Genomic DNA, 22,069 nt, shown 5'->3' with positions numbered 1-22,069 from the left:
AGGACTTGACACAAAAATCTCAGATTTAAAAAAAATTATTATCAAATAATATGAAGACATTATAAAGACCATACAGGTTAATATTGGCATTCCATGTGATGGACTGATGGACATGCCCCAAAATATAACAAAACAAAACACTGACATATGAGGAACCAAAATAAATAAATAAATGCTAAAACACACAATTTCTAATAATGAGCATCTCAAATGAAAATAAAGAGTAGCAATCTAAAGTTGTACAAGTATGGTTAGATTAATTTCATAGACATAATGGAAAAACTGATTTAATAAATGAAAGCAGATTATTTGCAACCTAAAGAGAAGCATCAAAGTAAAGGAAATATATAAAACTATAGCGGGAAGTAAACTAATACAGCAGGGATTTAAGCTCGTTTTGCAGACTGTAAGGAAAGAAATTACTGTTTGTATCTCTTCACTACCCCCCCCTTTTTTTTTTGCTGTGGGAGAAAGGAAAAAATAAACACTTGTTACTGGGGTTTAGTCTTCTTAAAGGTTCACATATCCTTTAGAAATGTTCTTCCTGGGAAAGCTGTGAGAATAATTTTTGCATGTTAGGTTGGAACTTTGCAAGGGGGGAGGTTATGCAGGAGTTAATGCTTGGGGTGAAATGCAAATGCGAGATAAGTATCTGAAGGTGCTTCCTGAATACCCATTGGAAAGGGGGAGCAGACCCTTGGTTTGCATAGTCTGGAGTTTTTTTTCTAAGCCCTTGACTAAAATCACAATCAGTATCCTGTTGAAAGGGGAAACAAACAGCAACAAAAAGTACTCAAGCGATGAAAGTACTCAAGCGATGAACTCAAAGTGGGAGTGCTGAGATATTTACCTCTGGAAAGAATTTTGCATATTAGATTTGGAATGATGGTCCAACACTTGACCCTTTTGTTTTCTCAAGTGACCCCCTGGAGTCAAAGACACATAAGGAAATTTAAACAAATTTTCCCCTGCATGGCACAGGCCCTTCAGCATTTGGTTGCTGTTTTTGTTTTGTTTTGTTTTTAACCTCCTTTTTCTCTCTATTTTTTCTCTTCAAGCTGGCATAGCCTCTGTGCATGTACAAAGTTCATGATTCAGAAATCCATTGTACCATTTGAAAGTGTTGCTGGTGTTGGCTAAATTACCATTTGAATAGAGGAAGGGAAGGGTGAATAGGTTAGATTTTACACAGAAACCCAACAATTTACACTTCCACCAAACCAGCAACAAAAAGTGGTCAAATTAAATTATTTTTGGTCAGTTTAAATCCATTTCTATAGCTTTTGTGTCCTGAGATATTTCTGACACCTCTTACTTCCTGTTCCTTGCTGCTTAGGAAGCAGGCTTATAAATCTTAAACTTTAAATATATAAAACTTCAACATCCAGACAACCCAATATTTTCACAGACAACCCAACCCAATATTTTCACAAGAAAGCTGCAATAAAAGTTTGGTCAAATTAAACTCCTTAATGAAGTCATGGCACTAATTAGCCATGTTTACTGTACTATATAAACATCTCATACCCCAGGCAAAATAAATCTTGATTTGCCCCCTTTATCTACAGGGTTCGGGGTGAATTCGTGATTGCAAATGTTTTCGTTTGTTTTTAATTAATTTATTACAGCCATGGCAGACTAAATTCTCTGCCCCCTTATCTATGGGTGATATGGCCAGAGCAGACTTAATGATATTCAACATTCTCACTCATCTCAGCCTCACCATCTTCCAGACTAATTCTTCTGGCCTTTATGTACAGGGATGGTCAAGGCTCATTCTGCTTGATTATGAATTTGTATGTGCTTGAACTGTTGGGTGGAGTTTTGCAGTTAAAAAATAGCTGACAATATGGTGGGGGGGGGGAAAAACACCAGACATTCATTTCCAATGTATGATATACCATCTCTACCTCTTTCTAAGTGGCACCTCAAACTCTTCATGCCAAACTTTAAAAATCTGTCTTTCCATCCTTCTCCACCAAAGAGTAAAGCTTGACTGAATTCAGGCCATTTCACTAAGCCACCAGAGTTTAAACTCACTTTTCAGTGCTTGAGTAATCTAGTCCACCCCTTCTGAAATATGGGGATCTCAACACTATCACCGCCCTTAGGATACACATACATTTGAGTACAGATGCCTGACTGGGAAGGAAACACGGGCTATGCCCTATCACGGAAGCACACGTGTGTACTAAGGGAAAAATAAGGAAGGGGAAGATTAAAAGTACCAACGTTATATAGAAGCCTTTAGCAAATCTTAAGATTGGATAAAGATTGGGAAATGTTCAAGACTTTCATATGTGCTTAAACTTTAAACCTTAATAGAGAAAGTGATAAAAACTTATATAATCACTCCATAACAACAATGACACTCTTGTTCCAACTCTGAAAACCAATAATCTTTCCTTGCCAGAAAGCAGAGCTGGGCTGAATTTCAACCCATCACCACATCAGACACATTGCCTTTCACATAGCTCTAAAATGGAAGTTAGAAGGGACCCTGAGGTCATTTAGTCTAACCCTCTAAGATACAGGATTCACAAGATTTGAATGAAAATACCAACTTTATACAGAACCCTTTAGCAGATGAGTTTTTTTCCTTAAGAGACTGATATCAGGAGCCCGACAATAACCCTTCTGTCCAACACAATCAAAGTTAAAACTAGACTCAGATAGACAATTCCTGGCTATGGAAGCTCTACTTTTGACAAACAAATCGCCTTTATAGGAATAGCTGTTCAATTTTCCTTTAGTCAATATTCCTCTAGTCACTTGGAGGAAGACTCCCCTTTGTAGCCTCTCTCAATAACAACATTTGCACACCTCATTCTCATATTTATCATGTTTAAGATTGATTGGTTCAACATTGTTTCTTTATACTAGAAATTTAAAACAAGTTGGCAGTTTTAACTATGCACACTTAAGAAGGCAGTCTATGGATGTTGTGGCCAATTTATACACAACCCCATAACATTTCTAAACATTGAGTACATCTCTTATCCACTTATAGCTGGAGTTTATGAAGTGAACATTTTCAAGTTTCGAAATATTTTCAAAGCATTGAGCAAGCATTTTCAAAGTTACAACTCTTTATTTTCCTTCATCCTGCCCCTCTTTTTACTTTTGGAGAGGAAAAAATGGCCTTCTACAGCCTCTTTAAAATAAACCTTTACACACTACGTCCACTCTTTTTAATATTTGCCATGTTTTTTTGGGTTGATCAAGCCCTTACATAAAAATTATTTAAGCAAGCTTGCATTTTGTTTTGGTTTTTTTCTTTTGTTTTTTTAGACCCTGAAACATTTCTTAAATACAATTGGAGGCGTCTATCAGAGTTCAGACGGGAAGTAAGCTCTCCTTGGGCTTATTTCTCCCCTGAAGCCTGCAGAGTTGTCTCTTTGGACAGGGGTGCACCCATTTTTGCCCTGGTCAGTCTCCGAAGGGGCACTTGCGCAAGTTCTAGCCCTGGGCAGTCTCCGACGGGGCTTTGGGGTCTCTCGGGGTTCTGGGGACTCCTGGGGAACCTGGGGCACGTCTAAGGAAAGTGGACAGACTCCGATAGGAAAGTGGACCGACTCCGATAGGAAAGTGGGTTTGGGAAGGTTTGCTAAAGGGCTCTCTAAGGGAAAATGGGGTTTGGAAAGTCTCCTTAGGAAAACGTTCTAGGAAAGTGGACACACTCCGAGGAGGACTCCTTATTCCCACCCACAATTTAATAGTGCCACAGCAATCTCCCTGCCTCTTGCTCTCTAGACTCAGGTCCTACTGAACGCTTGCCTACGCAATGCCAGATCGGACCTGAGGAATGCAAAGTAGGAAAAGGGAACGGGCGCACTTGCAATCTCTGGTCATGGGTCATACCTAACAAAAGGTCGCCATGGCAGAGGGGCGTCTTCACCCGGGATAGCTAAGCGAGAGAAGGAAGAGTTGCCAAGGCTCGCTATCTGGGCAAAACTCCGACGGACAACAAGCCTTGGGGAGGGAAAGGGCAGCCGCAAAACCTTCCAGCCTGGGCAGACTCCGACGGGCTTTGGGTTTTTTGGCTATGGAAAACAGGAAAGAGTTGATTGCTGTGACAATTCCCACCCCGAAAAGCCAATTTCCCTATTGATACTCACGTCGCAGCGCGCTGCCTTCTTTTCCTGAAGCTTGATCACCTCGCGACAACAGGAGAAGAAAATCTTGCCAAATCAGCCCCCACGGCCGTCTGGATCCTGTTTGTTTTCCCTGTGTGGTCCCGCTAAGGATCCCAGTTAGGCCAGAGCTCCAGGGACAGTCGGGGAAGGGGATCCCCCCTGCAAATGGCTGGGTGCGCTTGGGCTCCCCAACCACGGCGCCCCAAGAGTACGGCTAAACGGAGTCTCCTGGCTGGCTCGCCATATTGTTATGAAAAATGTACCCCAAAATGCGTTGCCTTTTAAGAAGGACAGACGCGGGTCGGAAGCTCCAAAATTTGCACTAAGTTCAGCTCCGCCGGGAAAATGACAGAGACCACACGATGCTGTCAGGAAAAACAAACTGATCCCTTTATTGCAGAATGCAAAGCTACAGCTGTAGGGTCCCTGCCTCTGGAAAGAAGGAAGGAACCCCGGGAAATGGTGAAGTCCCCCTATATACCCTCCTGTTCATGCATGGAAATCTCTGGACTAGGAGGGAGGGGGAGACAAGGGCGACGGGTGGGAGATCGGATTAGCTGGGTGCGGAGATGACTTCTCCTTTCAGATGGAGAGATGTCAATCTCTCTTCTCCTGTCGTTGATGGTGCTCCCTGTTGTTTGGCAGGAAGGGCAATCAGTCGAGATGGGTGCAGAGGTGGGGCAGTTCCTGGCGATTTCCATGGGGTGGAAGTCCGCCCGGCAGTGTTTTCCTCCAGGCCATGGAAGGGTGGGCTACGTTGAGGATGGCAATTTATTTGAATAAAGTTGTTCCAGCTAATCCCTCTATTGTCCGTGTGTCCTTGAATGGGTATAGGGTGGTAGTAGGGCAAGGTTCAGGTGGGTTGGGATCATACAGGGTTCATACAGAAAATATACCTGGAAAACATACCTAATGCAGGGATTTCTAATTAAAAGGTAGCAGTCCTGACATATACAGTTCTAAGATATAAAACAGCAATTCTAATACAGAGGCAGCGGATAGAGATTTCATGGTAAGAGAACATATAATAGGCTGTATTATTAACTTGAGTAGAAAAGTTTAACTTTGGATTTGGGCGGTTTCCCCCCCCCCTTCTTCTGGAAACATTGTTTTGTTCTGGGCGGAGGGGAGGTGGAGAGGGGAAATGTGTGAGTTTATGCTAACTGTTGTGCATATGCAGATCCTTAAGCCTTCCTTCAGGCAGGGTCGCGTCCTAGCTGGAGGGGTGGGGAGACAGGGAAGATGGCATTGAACAGGATTCTGGGTATTGCAGCTGTCAAATTCTGTCACCCCTCTCTGTTCATTAATAATGGTGTCCTGCAAACCCCCCTCCCCAATATGATTTTATAACAATTTTATAACAGACTGAAAGGGGGTTGACATTTTCAATGCTCACCCCCCCACCCCACCCTTATGTGAAATGAACCATCCCCAGTTTTACTGACTTGGAGAGCTTCTGCTTGTCCGTGCAAAGGCCTTCTTCCCCTTCTCGCTCAGCTGTGGGACTGGACCCTGGGCAGGTGCCGGCCGTATCCCAGCATTCCACTGGGTGCTCTGGGCAAGGATCTTGGCCATTGCTTTGGTGGCAGGATAGCCCACAGAGTGATAAGTAGCCCAGTTGGGGCGAGCGGGGGCCTTTGGCTGTGAGCCAAGGTCTGCAGAGAGGGACACCTGAGGGACGAGGCAGAAACAAAGCAAGAAATGTAGTTTCTCTTGGAGCTTGTGGACATCCGATGGAGGTGAATGATGGAAGATTCAAGGCAGGCAAAAGAAAGTCATTCACACAGCAAATGGGACTCGCTCCACCAGGAAGGTGTGATGGCCCCCAACCTTGGTGGCTTAGACAAATGGAGGAGGAGAAGGCCTTTGACGGCTCCTAGCCAGGATGGCTCTGCAGTTCCTCCACAGTCTGCGGCAGCAATGCTTCTGAATACCGGTTCTTGGAAACGGCAGGAGGGGAGATATACTCTTGTGCTCGGATCCTGCTTGTGGGTTTCCCACAGGCAAGGAGTTGGCTACTGTGAGGACAGGATGCTGGCCTAGATGGTCTAGCAGACTTTGGCCTGATCCATCAGGCTTTTCTCATGCCTTTATGAGATTTAGAGGGCTACGAATCTCCTGTGGTTTTGAATCTGTCAGCCAAACCAGGAATTGCGATCACAGTCCCTGACCTAAAACCACACACACACACAATGACTTGAGTCATAACTTGAGTCACCACCCAAACTTTGCTGTTATCTAAATTCTGAGCAGGTAGGAAATGTGCAGGAAGAGAAAGGCCACAGTCCTACACACATATACTTGGGGAAAGTCCATGAAACTCAGCGGGGGACTCACTTTCAAGTAAATATCTTTTGTTCTGTTTGGCTCATGTAATTACAGTCAAACCTCGGTTTTCGAATGTCTCGGCTTCCAAGCGCCGAGAACCCAGAAGTGAATCCTTCCATTTTCGAACACGCCTCGGAAGTCGAGCGGCTGCTAAAGCGCATTTCTCAATTTCCCCCATTGAACTTGGGGACAGCCCTTTGATCCTCGGTTTTCGAACGTTTTGGAAGTTGAACAGACTTCCGGAACGGATTACGCTCGAAAACCGAGGTTCCACTGTACTTTCTTTAGTAAATTATTTATCACCTGCATTGTGGCATTCAATTAGGAGAATTCAAACAAAGCAATAAGATACAGTAAATCACACTTATAAAAGCACATAGATAGCAGCAACATGGATTGACGAGAACTAAAAGCAGTATATGAGATGATGGAATGTCTGGGTGGCTTTTTAAAAAACAAAACAAAACAGTATTTGCCTGGTGTCAAGGAGATATCAGAGGAGGCACCAGGCAGGCTTCTCTGGGGAGGATAATCCAAACACGGGACACCCCAATCCCCAAAGGTGGAATCAAGTAGCCTTTTGGTTTAAGTTGCAGAAACTGAGTTACTTTAGGAAAGGAGCAGTGTGTGAGCAGGCCTGACAGCCAGCTGGGAGACACACATACACTGGCCAGCTGTTTCAGGTGCCCTGGGTTAGCTGCGAGTGAAGAATTTTAGAACTATTTTCTTGCCACGGCTGAGCAATAAATAACAAACCTGGAAGCGAGCGGGTGAGGACTTTTTACCCTGGAAAAAGGATTAGGGGTTGCATTTTAACCAAGCCCTCCTCAATGGTAGACCCAATGAAAGCATTTGGGGAATATTTTTGTGTGCCAGAGCACTTTCATGGTGTGCTGAGTCCACACCCAAAATCCAAACGGAGGGATAACTAGGCCTTTGCTCTTTAACATAGAAAAACAGCTCTTCAAACTTACTCAGAAATAGGTTCCACTATGTCTATTTCCAGAACTTATAGGCAGCTTAATAATAAACATTTTCTGAAGTGATGTACAACAAATAGAAAAATATGAACAGTAAAATACGAATTCTGTTTAGAACATTGGGATGCCTGTTCAAAAATATGGCTAGGTCACTAACCCAGAAATGACTTGGGAAAATAAGGAAGTATTTTAACATGTGTTCAAAAATCAAAATGGAGAACTGCTCCAGATCACGGCAGAGCTTGGGAGCACATGGCATCACCAGAAAGCCTTCATCAGATGACCACAATGACCTTGCAGGCCTATAAGGGACCAGCTCCCACCCTGGTCCATGTTAATAGGCCACTGCCAGGAAGCCAAATCCAGTGTGTTCTCTCCCTCCCCCCCAACCCAGCTACAGTGGTGCCTCGCAAGATGAATTTAATTCGTTCCACAAGTCAATTCGTTTTGCGAATAATTCATCTTGCGAATTGTGGTTTCCCATAGGAATGCATTGAAATTTCTTTTTTTGCCCATAGGAACGCATTAATTAAATTTCAATGCATTCCTATGGGAAACCGCGATTCGCAAGACAAATTTTTCGCAAAACGAATTTGTCTTGCGAGTCACCATCAGATCGCAAGACGCATTCGTCTTGCGAAAAATTCGTCTTGCAGGGCATTCGTCTTGCGAGGTACCACTGTACTTACTCCCAGGAAGTGTGCATAAGCGTACAGCTTCAATCTGTTTGTTTAATCTATTGTTTAGGGTGTTGGGAAAAGCCAGGAGCAATAAAGCACATACTTAGAAATCCATTCAGGCAATAAAGGCAGATAAGGGCACAGCAGTCAACACTTCAACTGCTGAGCGTGAAAAGAATTTGTTTCTTGGCTACAGTCTCCAAAATTAAAACTGAAGAAGAAAGTCTGGTCCCTCTGGCACATGAAGGAGCGCTGTTGCTTAAGGCAGTAGTAGATCCTCTATCTATGCAAAACTTCCATTAAAATCAAGCTTCTGCACAAAGAGCAACAAACTCTTTGTTTTTTTAGGACAAGCCAAGCCACAATCATTAATCTTTAAATACTACCTTCACATATTTTTTAAAAAAGGGTGTGTGTGAATTAATACGGGCATTTTGCTAGCATCTGAATGATGAGACCGGGACAGGAGACGCAGACAGTGTGTGAAAGGCAGACATTAATTTTAAGTGGCTTAAAAAGAAGCAACGTAATGATTCGCGGGGATCAACCTAAAGAGAAGCAGGTGAGTGTGGGTCGCGGATGCTGTGTGATGGGACAGGCAGGGTCAGAGTCTTCCACCCCACCAGGAATGAGTGCAGCACACAAAGCAAGGCTTTGACAGGCTCCATATACCTGATTCCTGCACTCCGGGGTCCTTGGCAGCTCAGCCCCAGGCTGCTGGAGGACAAGGAAGCAAAGCACGTTGAGTCACAAAGTCCTTCCCAAAGTGGAAGAAATATGCAGCCAAAGACACTCAGTCTGCAGTCGGATGTAGCCTCAAGGCACGCAAGGGAGCTCCACAAAGCTCAAAACGCAGCAACCCACCTAAGGAACTGCTGGGAAGCTGCCTTGGACCAGGTCGGGCCACTATTGTCTGTTCTGACTGGTGGCACCTCTCCGAGGAGAGAGGCCAGAGACTGAACCTGGCACCTTCCGCATGCAAAGTGTGAGCTCTGCATCAAGACTGCACACCAGGACTGCAGAAGCACGAGGGCAACAACCATAACTGATGCTCCAAGATTTAACGCCAGCTTTGCTCAAGTTGCAGCCCTTAAGTGGTGGACTTAGGCAGCTAAGGACTCAAAAGGGAACGCAAGGCAGTGGGGCTTTGGGGAGGGGGCCACCGCCATCAAGCGCTCCCTTCCTCACCAAAGGCTTTGCACCTCACCAAGTTTGCTGCTTAGCCCAGAAGGCTGACCACTTGGGATACTTGCCAGGGACTTTGCTTTTCGGAGTTTGTACGAAGCACTGCTTGGTTTCCTTTTCTTCAGGAAGGCTGACTGGCTGAGGTCTGGGGTGAGCCCTCCTCCTTTCTTCCTACTGCAAGAATGGGGAGGAAAGATGTATTAAACGAAGTTAAAATGATTTCCCAGGACAGGGCGGGTAGAGGCAAATTCTTTTTTGAAATACAAAAAAAAAAAATGCACAAGCCTGAAGCTTGTTCTGCCACCTCTGATTTCAGAGATTGGAGCTGCAACCCTAAGCACAGCTACCTGGGAGTGAGTCCCAGGGGCTTAGGACTGAAGTCCCAGGCTCCAATACAAGAGTGGCCTGGACTCAGCAGAATTTATTTCTGAATCAATATTCACATGATTGTGCTTCAGTGGGGCTAGTGCCCAGGTATGCAGATATTTCAGCACTCATAGATCCACAGAACTGTTGAGTTGGGAACCCAAGGGCCATCTAGTCCAACCTCCTGCAATCCAGCAATGACAGCTAAATCACTCAAAGGTTTCTGTAGATATGCATCGGTGTTTCTCAAACTTTTGGACTACAACTCCCAGCATCCCTAGCTAGCAGTGGTCAGGGGTGATGGGGGTTGTAGTCCAACCATAGCTTGAGACCCAAGTTTGAGAAACACTGATTTACATGAAAGCCACTATGGTATCATGGCCAGGGAGACGTGGGTTTGATTCTCCTTTCTGCCACCAAACTCAGTGGGTGACCTTGGGCCAGTAACTCTCTTAGCCTAACGTTGTAACTCACAGGCAGGTTTCTTGTGACAAAAAAGTGTGAGAGGGAAAACAGCTGATACTGCCCTAAGATCCCCGGAAGGAAGAGTAAGCTAATTCTACTCCGGGAGCTCCCTATGCACGTCACATCAGTCTTGTGAAAAGTGAATGTCTTTCTGCCTGGGATCGTATCTGTGCTCCTGGCAACAGGTTACTTTCCCAAAACAACAGGCAGAAAAATGCTTGGCACTGTCATCTGCTCTCGTGAAAAATAATCTTCCTCCTATCAGCCCACAAAATAAAACCGCCACTATGAGAGACTTTTTCATCTCACTGGAGGTCGACCTGGCTTGCGTGACTGAGACCTGGGTGCGTGAGGGCGAAGTAGTTGCCCTGCATGAAATAACACCCCCGGGCTTCTCCGTCCTCCACCAGTCGCGGACTGTGGGTCGGGGGGGAGGGGTAGCGCTGTTAATCCGGGAGGATTGCTCTTTCAGGGCTCTGCCATCACCATCAATCACCGGCATTGAATGTGTTGGCCTAGTGTGGGGCACCAAGGGGGGCTTGGCTGTCTGGCTGGTGTACCGACCACCTAGCGCACCAGCAGCCACCCTGTCGGACCTGCTGGAGGTGGTGGCAGGCTGGGCCTTGGAGTTCCCTAACCTACTGGTTTTGGGGGACTTCAACGTCCATGCAGATGCCACCCCCTCCTCACGGGTTCCGGATCTGGTGTCTTCCATGGCGACACTAGGGCTCTCCCAGTTTGTTTTGGGTCCCACACATCAAGCAGGCCACACGCTGGATTTGATCTTTGGTGCGGGTATAGACGTGATCATGTCCCCAACTGTGGAAGTGCCATGGTCTGATCACTACGCTCTGAAAGCCAGGATTGACTTCCCGCCCCTCCCCTGCTTGGGTGGCGAGCCTATTTGGGCTCGCCCGCATAGGCTGATGGATCCTGATGGATTCCGTCAGGCCTTGCGGGACCCTGCTCCCCCTGGCGGCTCATTAGAAGAGCTGGTCGAGAACTGGAACAACCGGCTCTTGGCGGCCATCGATGAGATCGCACCTAAGCGCCCTCTGCGACCCCGCCGAAACCGGGCCCCTTGGTTTACCGAGGAGCTTCGGAAAATGAAGCGGGACCTTAGACGGCTAGAGCGAGTATGGCGGCGTGCTCACGACGGAGCCTCAAGAACATCTTACAGGAAACTTATGAAAGCCTATGAGATGGCGGTGAAAGCTGCAAAAAAGTCCTACTTCTCAGCTTCCATTGCATCCGCTAGCTCTCGCCCAGCACAACTTTTTAGAATAATCAGGTCTTTAACAACCCTAGAGGAACAGCCAAATTTAAATACGAATTTGACCCATAGCTGTGAGGCATTTGCGAGCTTTTTTGCGGAGAAAGTCTTGACACTCCGCCGTGACCTCCCTGCCAATTTGGATACAATAACGGAACTGGAGGCCCCTCGACTGTCTTCGAGTTCAGTATTGGACCAATTCGATCAGATACTCCCTGCCGATGTAGACAGATTCCTCCGGGCTGGAAGGCCCACCACTTGCTCCCTGGACCCGTGCCCGTCTTGGCTGATTAGAGCGTGTCCAGATGAGGTACGGGCCCCCCTGGGTGAGATCATCAACTTGTCCCTGGGCACAGGGACTTTCCCAGAGGAGTTGAAGGAGGCAGTGGTGCGTCCACTCTTAAAGAAAACATCTCTAGATCCTTTAGATCTATCCAATTATCGCCCGGTTTCGAATCTTCCATACCTGGGTAAGATAATTGAGAGAGTGGTTGCCGAACAGCTTGGTAGGTTTCTGGATGAAACATCAGCTCTAGATCCATTTCAGTCCGGCTTTCGCCCTGGTCATGGGACCGAGACAGCTCTGGTAGCCTTAACAGATGATCTCCGTAGACAGCTGGATCGAGGTGGGTCGGGACTGCTGATTCTTTTAGACCTGTCAGCAGCCTTCGATATGGTCGATCATGACCTTTTAGACCACCGCCTTGCCGACGTGGGGATTCAGGGCACAGTCCAACAATGGCTGCGTTCCTTCATCTCAGGTCGGGGACAGAGAGTGGCGCTAGGGAGGGAGTTGTCGCCGCGGCACCCCTTGGTGTGTGGAGTCCCGCAAGGCGCAATCCTTTCCCCAATGCTTTTTAATATCTTTATGCGCCCCCTTGCCCAGATTGTCCGGAGTTTTGGGCTGGGTTGTCATCAATATGCTGATGACACCCAGATCTATCTGTTGATGGACGGCTGCCCTGCCTCGGCCCCGGACACACTCACCAGGTGCTTGGAAGCTGTGGCTGGATGGCTACGTGGGAGCCGACTGAAGTTAAATCCTTCGAAGACAGAGGTCCTCTGGCTAGGTCGGGGCGACATGGGGTTGGGGGGCCAACTCCCATCTTTTGCAGGGGCTCAATTGGTACCAGCGCCTTCTGTCAAGAGTTTGGGTGTAACCTTTGACGCCTCCCTTTCCATGGAGGCGCAGGTTGCATCCACAGCAAAGGTGGCATTTTTCCATCTCCGCCGCATCAAGCAGTTGGTCCCTTACCTCTCTCGCCCCGATCTGGCCACAGTGATCCATGCGACGATCACCTCCAGGCTTGACTATTGTAACTCGCTCTACGCAGGGTTGCCCTTAAAGCTGACCCAGAAACTCCAGCGGGTGCAGAATGCCGCGGCGAGGCTCCTTACAGGGTCCCGGCCGTGGGATCACATTCATCCAGTGCTTTACCAGCTGCACTGGCTCCCGGTGGAGTACAGGATCAGGTTTAAGGTGCTGGTTTTGACCTTTAAAGCCCTATGCGACTTGGGACCCTCGTACCTACGGGACCGCCTCTCCTGGTATGCCCCGCGGAGGACCTTAAGGTCCACAAACAATAATATTCTGGAGATCCCGAGTCATAAGATGGCTAGATTGGCCTCTACTAGAGCCAGGGCCTTTTCAGTACTGGCCCCAACCTGGTGGAACGCTCTTTCCCAGGAGACCAGGGCCCTGCGGGATTTGTCATCTTTCCGCAGGGCCTGCAAGACAGAGCTGTTCCGCCTGGCCTTTGGGTTAGACTCAGCCTGACCCCTGTGTTTTTCTCCCTCATGGCTTGGATTTATGGCCTACTTGAAATGAGGCTGCACGTTAAATTTTAATACTGTATTTTAATCTGTATTTTAACTAATTGTTTTTATGTTTTATTGTGGTTCTGTTGGTGGCAGCCACTCATGGCCTACTTGAAATGAGGCTGCACTTTAAATTTTAATACTGTATTTTAATCTGTATTTTAATTAATTGTTTTTATGTTTTATTGTGGTTCTGTTGGTGTCAGCCGCCCTGAGCCCGGTTTTTGACTGGGGAGGGCGGGGTATAAATAAAAATTTATTATTATTATTATTATTAAAACTTGCCCCCACGCCCCTCTAATGCAGCTGAACTGTTGCTCTGGGCTACGTTAGGTGGGCTGGGTTTTGAGAGACGAGAGGTGTTCTGTTATTAAGGAAGAAACTGGGACTACTGAACACGTAGACCGCAGGACAGTTGGCATGTGTGTTGGATCTCTGCCCAAGACTTTATGCCAAGAGTAAGAGCAACAACTATTCATCCTAGCATTGGAGATGCAACGCGTTGAAACTAAGGGTGGACGCATTTACTGTGACTGCAAGGAAGCATCCTGATCTAGATTACAAGGGCAATGAGAAAAGAACCAGGCATCTAAAGATGTCTAAAGAACCAGGCATCTAAAGATGTCGTGGAGGTGTAAGGTGTTAAGAAGACTTCTCCAGGGGACTGTCATGGAACAGGGTATGGGCTGCAGCAGATGAACCTATTAAGTAGCTTTACACCAAGTCAGGTAACCTTGGTCAAGAGAGCTCAGTACAGTCTACATTGACTGGCAGCAGCTCCCCTAGATCTTAAGAAGGAGAAAGCTCCCCCCCCCCATGATCTGCTGACTTTCTCGGCATTATGCCTCTGAACACCTGCTGGTGGGTATCCCAAATGGGCAGAGTGCTGTTGCACCCAGGTCCACCTTGTGGGTTTCCCACAATGAGCATCTGGGTGGCCACTGTGAGAACAGGATACTCAGCTTGATGGACCATTGGCCTGATCCAGCAGGCTCTTCTAACATTCTTATGTTCTACAGTACTTCAAACATCCAAACACAGAAATAGTTGAAGGGATTGAGAGCAGTACATGTGAAAAGGATCTAGGAGTCTTGGTAGACCACAGACTTGACATGAGTCAGCAGTGTGATGCAGCAGCTAAAAAAGCCAATGCAATTCTGGGCTGCATCAATAGGAGTATAACATCTAGATCAAGGGAAGTAATAGTACCACTGTATTCTGCTCTGGTCAGACCTCACCTGGAGTACTGTGTCCAGTTCTGGGCACCACAGTTCAAGAAGGATACTGACAAACTGGAACGTGTCCAGATGAGGGCAACCAAAATGGTCAAAGGCCTGGAAACGATGCCTTATGAGGAGCGGCTTAGGGAGCTGGGCATGTTTAGCCTGGAGAAGAGAAGGTTAAGGGGTGATATGATAGCCATGTTCAAATATATGAAAGGATGTCATATACAGGAGGGAGAAAGGTTGTTTTCCGCTGCTCCAGAGAAGCGGACACAGAGCAATGGATTCAAACTACAAGAAAGAAGATTCCACCTCAACATTAGGAAGAACTTCCTGACAGTAAGAGCTGTTCGGCAGTGGAATTTGCTACCAAGGAGTGTGGTGGAGTCTCCTTCTTTGGAGGTCTTTAAGCAGAGGCTTGACAGGCATATGTCAAGAATGCTTTGATGGTGTTTCCTGCTCGGCAGGGGGTTGGACTGGATGGCCCTTGTGGTCTCTTCCAACTCTACGATTCTATTCTATGATTCTAGGATGGCACACCAAAGAGAATTTGAGCTGGCAATCCAGTCATTGTAGAATGATTTTTTGGACCACACTCAGGCCTACTGCGTTTCAGCTGGTCTGGCAATAATGTGGAAGGAGAGGCTTAGCAGTTCCTGGGGATACCCCTGGGGTGTTCTACACCCTGCTTCACACACATTGTTGACCCTTTCCTATGCTGGGCACCAGGGGCATGTACAGGCAGGGCTAATGTTGCCTGGGGTTTCTCCTTCGTTTTCTGACATGCTCTGTGCATGCCCAAAATGGACTGCAGAATCAACCCCAACATGCACTCCAGAATTCTGCTGGGGCAGGATCAATCCATTCTGGGCTTGGTCAAAACTTTATGGAGCAGAACCAAGAGGCCCTATTAATTTCCTACCTGACTGAAATTGGAATCCGTCTTGGATGCACCATTAATTAGAAAGAGACTCACACAGAGGTTTTAAATTTGCAGTCTCAGCTCTCCTCCGCAAATATTAGAAAACTTGAGAACAACAACTCTTCTCCTGAATATGGAAGGGTTGTCACCTACCCCGGGGGGGAGAGAGAGCAGCTGAACATCAAATTAGTTTTGTTTGACAGAGAAAAGAAGAAGACAGGCGTGAGGGTGTGCCTTACGCCTGCCTCGCTTGCTCGATGGGATCAAAGTTGTCCAGGTAATTGAATCTGATTGTGTCTGTAGGATGCTTATCTGAAGAACGCCAGGGAGGGAGATCTTGCTTCTCCTTGTTCATCCTCTTTCCAAGCGGAGATGCTGATTGGAGGACTGATGGTGACAGGGACTGTTTCACCTCCAGGCCCTCTTTCGTTATAGGCTGAACATCAACAACCACAAAGGCCTCTTTTGGAGGGCTCTAAAGGGATGGGAAACAAGTAGGCAAAATCAATTGTGTGCTTATGAGGAGGAGGGAAGCCCTTGGATAGTATTACAGTCAAACCTCGGTTGTTGAACGTAATCCGTTCCGGAAGTCCGTTCGACTTCCAAAATGTTCGACAACTGAGGTACGGCTTCTGGCTGGTTACAGGAGCTTCCGGCACTCAAGCAGAAGCAGCATCGGACATTCGGCTTCCGAAAAATGTTTGAAAACTGGAGCGTTTACTTCTGGGTTTTCGGCATTCGGGAACGAAGGTTTGACTATATTATTAATTACATTTCTATACCACCCTTCATCTGAGGATCACGGGGCAGTTTGCAATATAAACAAAAACACATAACATAGCAACAAACAAAAAACAATACCCCCACCCAATTTAAACGCTGTAGATTGTTTAATCAGCTAAAAGTCTGGTTACGGAGGAATGTTTTTCCCTGGCACCTAAACATGTGTAATGATGGTGCCAGGCAAGCCTCCCTGGGGAGAGCATACCACAAGCGGGGAGCCACTGAAGGCCCATTCTTGTGTTGTGGCTCTCCAGGCCTCATGTGGAGGAGGCACACAAAGAAGGGCCTCAGGTGATGATCACAGGGTCCTGTTTGGTTCATATGGGGACAGGCAGTCCTTGAGGTACGTTGGACTGGTCGTGTGTGGGGATGCCTGGTGATCGTCTTCCGAAGCAACTCCTCTATTCCGAACTTAAAAATGGAAAGTGTCATGCTGGTGGTCAACAAAAGAGTTTTAAAGACTGTCTCAAGGCAAATCTTAAAAAAAATGACAACTGGGAAACACTGGCCTGTGAGCGCTCCAGCTGGAGAACAGCCTTTATCAAAGGTGTTGTGGGCTTTGAAGACACTCGAACTCAGGACGCAAGGGAGAAACGTGCTAAGAGGAAGGCAGGCTTGGCAAATCCACACCATGAGCAACTCCCACCCGGGAATCAAGGTGCCCACTGTGGAAGGATGTGTGGATCCAGAATTGGCCTCCACAGTCACTTACAGACTCACTGTTAAAACTGTGTTCATGGAAGACAATCTTACTCGGCTACGAGTGATCGCCAAAGAAGAAGACGGTGCTGAGCCATTTAAGACTTCATAGGTCAAAATCAGAACTTTGAATTGGGCCCGGAAACTAATTGACAGCATGTATAACATGTTGCAGTAATTAATAGATGACAGAATTTAGGCTATCCCTGCTCAGATAGGTATGCAGCTGGGCCACCAGCTGAAGGTGATGGAAGGAACTCCATGGCACCAAGGCCACCTGAACCTCAAGCGACAAGAGGATGATGGGTCTTTTCATCACAGGCCACTACTGAGCTGGGAAACTGTGGAGGACTGGCTTAAGAAGAGCCTGCTGGATCAGACCCATGGCCCATCTGCATCCTATTCTCACAGTGGCCTTTATATGGACTCTTTTAAGGTTCATATCAGAAGGAAGGTGTGTGTGCACTAGGCTTTTAGGGGAACTAGGTACCTCAAGAGCCAACTTACACTTTCAGGGAAAGCCCATGGTACAATTCTACTGGGACTGCTCCACTTCAGAATGCAGGTCAGTTTACAAGGCTAAATGTCAAAAAGTTCCTGCATAGGGAAAAGGCAGCACATTCAAGACAAGGCTAAACTAGAGGTTTTCAGCTCAGCTCCAAAAACCATTTGTCTCTCAGGGACTGCAGAGGTACCTTAGGGCTGGTGACCCAGAACTCATTCACCACCTCAATGTAGTGTCTCTTCCAGATTCCTTGCTCAAACGGGGTTGGAGAGAAATTGAGATACCACCCAAAGCGCAGGCATTTTGGCATCCAGAGCTGATCTAGTTCTGCCAAGTTCTTCCAGTGCCAGCTTACCTGAGAATGACAAAGGTGCCATTATTTTGAGGGACCTATCAGGGCAAAAATCAGGAACAGGGGGGGGGGGGAGACGACACATAACCCAGACGCAAAAACTATTTCAATATCTTCAGAAAACAATAGAGTGCTTTTTTAAAAAAAAAGTGAGTTGGCAACTGCAGTTTTTCCTTGTCTAACCTAGATGGTTCTAACTCCTGGTTCATGCACGCAGGAGAGGAGTTGAATTTCAAACAGGTATATCCCTCGGGCATGTGCTTTCCCTCATTTCCATGGGCAAAACTGCAACTCCAACTGCTGTGCTTGCGCTGCTCAAAAGAGGGTGGCTGGCACTACAGGAAGAGGAACAACTGCATGTTGCTGGGCCCCCCCCAACTCTTTTCTGGTTCATATACTGCATCAACATACCACTCCTGGAATTCTGTGTCCAGTCCTGGACGCCGCCATTTAAGGAGGATATTGACAAGCTAGGTGGTGTGCAGAGGTGGGTGACCAAAATGATCAGGGGTCTGTAAGCCAAACCTTATGAGGAGCGTTTGAAGGAGCTGGGTCTGTTTAGCCTGAGGAGACTGAGAGGTGATATGATAGCCATCTTCAAATATCAAAAGGACTGTCACATGGAAGATGGAGTAAGAGTGTTTTCTCCTGCCCCAGAGGGTAGAACTTGAACCAATGGCTTCAAGTTACAGGAAAGGAGATTCCAGCTAAACATCATGAAGGACTTTCTGAAGGAGAGAGATGTTCAACAGTGAAACTGTCTCCCTCAGGAGGTGGTGGACTCTCCTTCCTTGGAGGTTTTTAAGCAGAGGCTGGATGGCCATCTGTCATTGATGCTTTAGTTGAGATTCCTGCAGTGCAGGGGGCTGGACTAGATGAGCCTCAAGGTCCCACCCAATTCTATGATTCTATGCTCTATGTTTCTAAGCTAAACATATCCAGCGCCTCAAACTTTGTTCTCTCCCCTCTGCATCCTTCCCAACACACTGAGCTTTACCTGAGCACATCGGGAGAGACTACGAGGGTCCAGGAAAGAAAAGATGTACAGGGACAAAACCCTGGGGAGCTTGGTGGTGAAATCCAGGGCTTCCACTGGAACTCGAGCCTGCAGCTGCTTGACGCAGAACCTGAGCTGCAAGAGGGAGCAGCGCTCTAGGAAGTCCAGCAGGATCCTTCGCCTCTGGTTGTCTGTCCATTTGTCAAACTGTGGAGGCAGGAGGGGAGAAGAGGTGAGCTGAGGGTTTTGTGGCACCTGGACACGGCACCACAGAAGTGACTTCCCCACCAGGAAACACTTTGCAAACAAAGACATGGACCACAAGACCCATATTGCACCATCTTTGTGATGAGGAGCCCCCAACCCCCAGGTATTTTGTTTTCTGGCTGCTAAAGAGCACAGGAACGGTTGGTTCGGGTCCATCTAGACCAGCGTCCAGGGAGTGGTCTCCAGCACGGCTTGAAAGGGGTAAAGGCCTACTTCTGCCTGATAAGGAGAGAGATTCTACTGCATCTGCTCACAGAGATAGAGATCTGTTCTGTTCAAGTAGAAGAGCTAATGATATGTACTGCATAAGGCAACCTTATAGTAAAAATGTTATCGCTTGTATCCCGCCCATCTGACTGGGTTGCCCCAGCCACTCTGGGAGACTTCCAACAAATATACAAGGCTTCTCCAACCAGGTGCCCTCCATCTAGCACTGACGGAAAGCACCAGGTTGGAGAAGGGTGACATAAATAGCTTCCTTGCTGGACCCCAGGTCCAACTATTGCAAAATCCTGTTTCCAGCAGCAGTCAGTGGCCTCTGGGGATCTGGCAGAAAGGATGCGATGTAATCACTAAGGGACACGACCACACATGGGGCAAACCATCCTTTTTGGGAAGAGGCACATACTTGACATGCTCTAGGACAAAACATACCTCTCTAAACAGATTAATTGCATGCAGACTTCCACCCCCACCCCCACCCTGTACATTTTCAACTACAAGTTTTTTTTAAATCCAAACATTGCATGGAGTGCAGCTCCTTCATAACCCTCACAATGGCTGTGTGCATTACACAACAAGGTTGACTTGTTGCTTGCATGTCCTACTACAGCCTGATCACCTCAAAATAAGCAGTGAAGCACATGCAGAAGAGGGAAGAAAATATCATTACCCATTTCCCCAACAGGTTTCTTCTTTCTTCAAATACCTTAAAAACATTTAAATAAAACACAGTTAAATATTGAACACAGGACTGAATGAGAAATGAGGGAGAAACCATTAGGCATGACCCAATAAGTGACTCCCCAGACTACTAAAGGGCATGGGGGACTTAAAAAGAAATTCAAATTTATAAATCATACTCACATCTCACGGGTATGTTCTGGGGCTGGCACGTGTGTAGATTCAAACTACCTCCTTAGAACTGCCCCACACTTGGCTATCCTTGCCTTCTGGAGCCACTGCACTGAATGGGTCTTACCCCCCCCCCCAAGCAAGGCAGAGAGTTTTTAAGCTCTCTGCCATGCTTACTGGCCTCCGGGAGGCTCTCACAGGGCCATCTGAGATCTCGCAAGAGCCTCCAAGAACTCAGCAAGCAAGGCAGAGAGCTTAAAAGCTATTTCTACACTGGGAAAACCCTGCACTAAAAGAGCTTTTAAGCTCCCTGCCTTCTGCGCATTTAATTTGTGTGATTTCAACCGGCCAGCCGCCCACTCCGTAAAGTTGAAATCACATCACTCACTACTTAGATGCATTTTGTCACCTGTGTACTGTTCAACACAAGGCCTTGTTTGAAGGGCCAGCTGCACCCATTATCAACTGGCCTAGCCTAGAACTTGAAACTGAACTCAAGGGACCTGCCTGTGGCCCCTTCATTGAGATCCAAGAGACTGGCAGGCACAAGAGAGAGCTGCTCCCTGCTTGTACAGCTCCTCCCTAGAGCATTCCCTATTCTGCTGTCTTTTTAATTTAAATTTGCTTTTTAGTATGTAGCGTTTTAACTGCTGCTGATTAAATGTTGTTTTATTTTTCAATCCCTTTCTTAATGACCCTGGGCATGGAATTTGACATTTTCACAGCTGCCACACACTGAGTCGGCACCTTCATCAAGCTACAAGCCCAAGGTCTCGTTTTGGGTCAGATGCTACCAGTTCAGACCCTGTGAACTGTGAAATTAAGATTTTCTTGTCCTGACATGAATCACTTTACAATTGTTTACACTGAATTGCATTTGCCATTTTACCACCCAGTCACTCTGTTTGGAGAGATCCTTTGGAACTCTTCATCATCATCATCTCTCTCTCTGTGCCATTTGCCATTTTACCACCCAGTCACTCTGTTTGGAGAGATCCTTTGGAACTCTTCATCATCATCATCTCTCTCTCTGTTTTATTTATTTATTAAATCATTTTCATTAATTTTCCAATAAAAACAGCCAATTAACATATCCATCAAATCATAATCATAATTCAATTAAAAACAATAAAATAAAAGTAAAATAAAAACCAAATTACAATCCAAATTATTATTTTTCCGGGCACCCCATAGTCTGGACCTCTTGAAGTATATCTCCAATATCTTCATTCCTGCCTTCTTCTTGTTGTTCTCATATTTTCCACATTCCGATCTTAACGCTTTAAAGTTCTCCATCCCTGGCTATGTGATTCTCAATCATGTCAGAAATCATATACAGTGGTACCTCGACTTACGAAGACGATCCGTTCTGCGGCCATCTTCATAAGTCGAGGTTTTTGGATGTCGAAGCGCTGCTTCGGTGCATGCGCAATTTTGCACTTCTGCGCATGCGGCAGAGCGGCGCGCGGCGAAAAGACTTCCGGGGTTGTCGACTTCGGGAGTCGAAGCATTCGGATGTTGAGGTATGACTGTATCGAATACAGCTTTATTTGTATACAGTGGTGCCTCGCAAGACGAAATTAATTAGTTCTGCGAGTCGCTTCGCCCATCTGGCCGGGTCGTCCCCCCCCCCCCCACTCTGGGCGGCTTCCAGCACACATTAAAATATCACAGATTAAAAACTTCCCTAAACAGGGCTGCCTTTAGGTATTTTCTAAATAGTTGTTTATAGTTGTTTATCTCTCTGACCTCTGATGGGAGGGCATTCCACAGGGCGGGTGCCACTACCGAGAAGGCTCTCTGCCTGGTTCCCTGTGGCTTTTGCTTCTCACAACGAGGGAACCACCAGAAGGCAGTCGGCGCTGGATCTCAGTGTCCGGGCAGAATGATGGGGGTGGAGACGCTCCTTCAGGTATACAGGACCGAGGCCGTTTAGGGCTTTAAAGGTCAGCACCAACACTTTGAATTGTGCTCGGAAACGTACTGGGAGATCTCTCAGGACCGGTGTTATGTGGT

At 46.8% G+C, this 22,069-nt stretch overlaps 1 protein-coding gene across 3 annotated transcripts in view; it reads right to left on the bottom strand.

Moving 5' to 3' along the window:
• FBXO16 (F-box protein 16) overlaps positions 1-22,069 on the bottom strand; it is a 30,657-nt gene that overhangs the window by 5,022 nt on the left and 3,566 nt on the right. For 2 of the 3 annotated variants that reach the window (XM_088666967.1, XM_035110831.3), the window contains exons 3-9: positions 19,872-19,907; positions 18,713-18,919; positions 17,554-17,718; positions 15,616-15,851; positions 9,378-9,483; positions 8,797-8,841; positions 5,582-5,807 (exon numbers count right to left, since the gene is read on the bottom strand). In XM_088666967.1, the coding sequence (XP_088523093.1) occupies positions 5,582-5,807; positions 8,797-8,841; positions 9,378-9,483; positions 15,616-15,851; positions 17,554-17,718; positions 18,713-18,919; positions 19,872-19,907 (1,021 nt within the window). The remainder of the gene's footprint in view (positions 1-5,581; positions 5,808-8,796; positions 8,842-9,377; positions 9,484-15,615; positions 15,852-17,553; positions 17,719-18,712; positions 18,920-19,871; positions 19,908-22,069) is intronic. The other variant, XM_060273191.2, reaches the window with a different exon arrangement.

The sequence above is a fragment of the Zootoca vivipara genome, chromosome 3 (genome assembly GCF_965207765.1).
Source record: "Zootoca vivipara chromosome 3, rZooViv2.hap1.1, whole genome shotgun sequence".
Lineage (NCBI taxonomy): Eukaryota > Metazoa > Chordata > Lepidosauria > Squamata > Lacertidae > Zootoca > Zootoca vivipara.
Note: the sequence above shows the minus strand (reverse complement) of the source record. Positions and strands in the feature narration are given on the sequence as shown.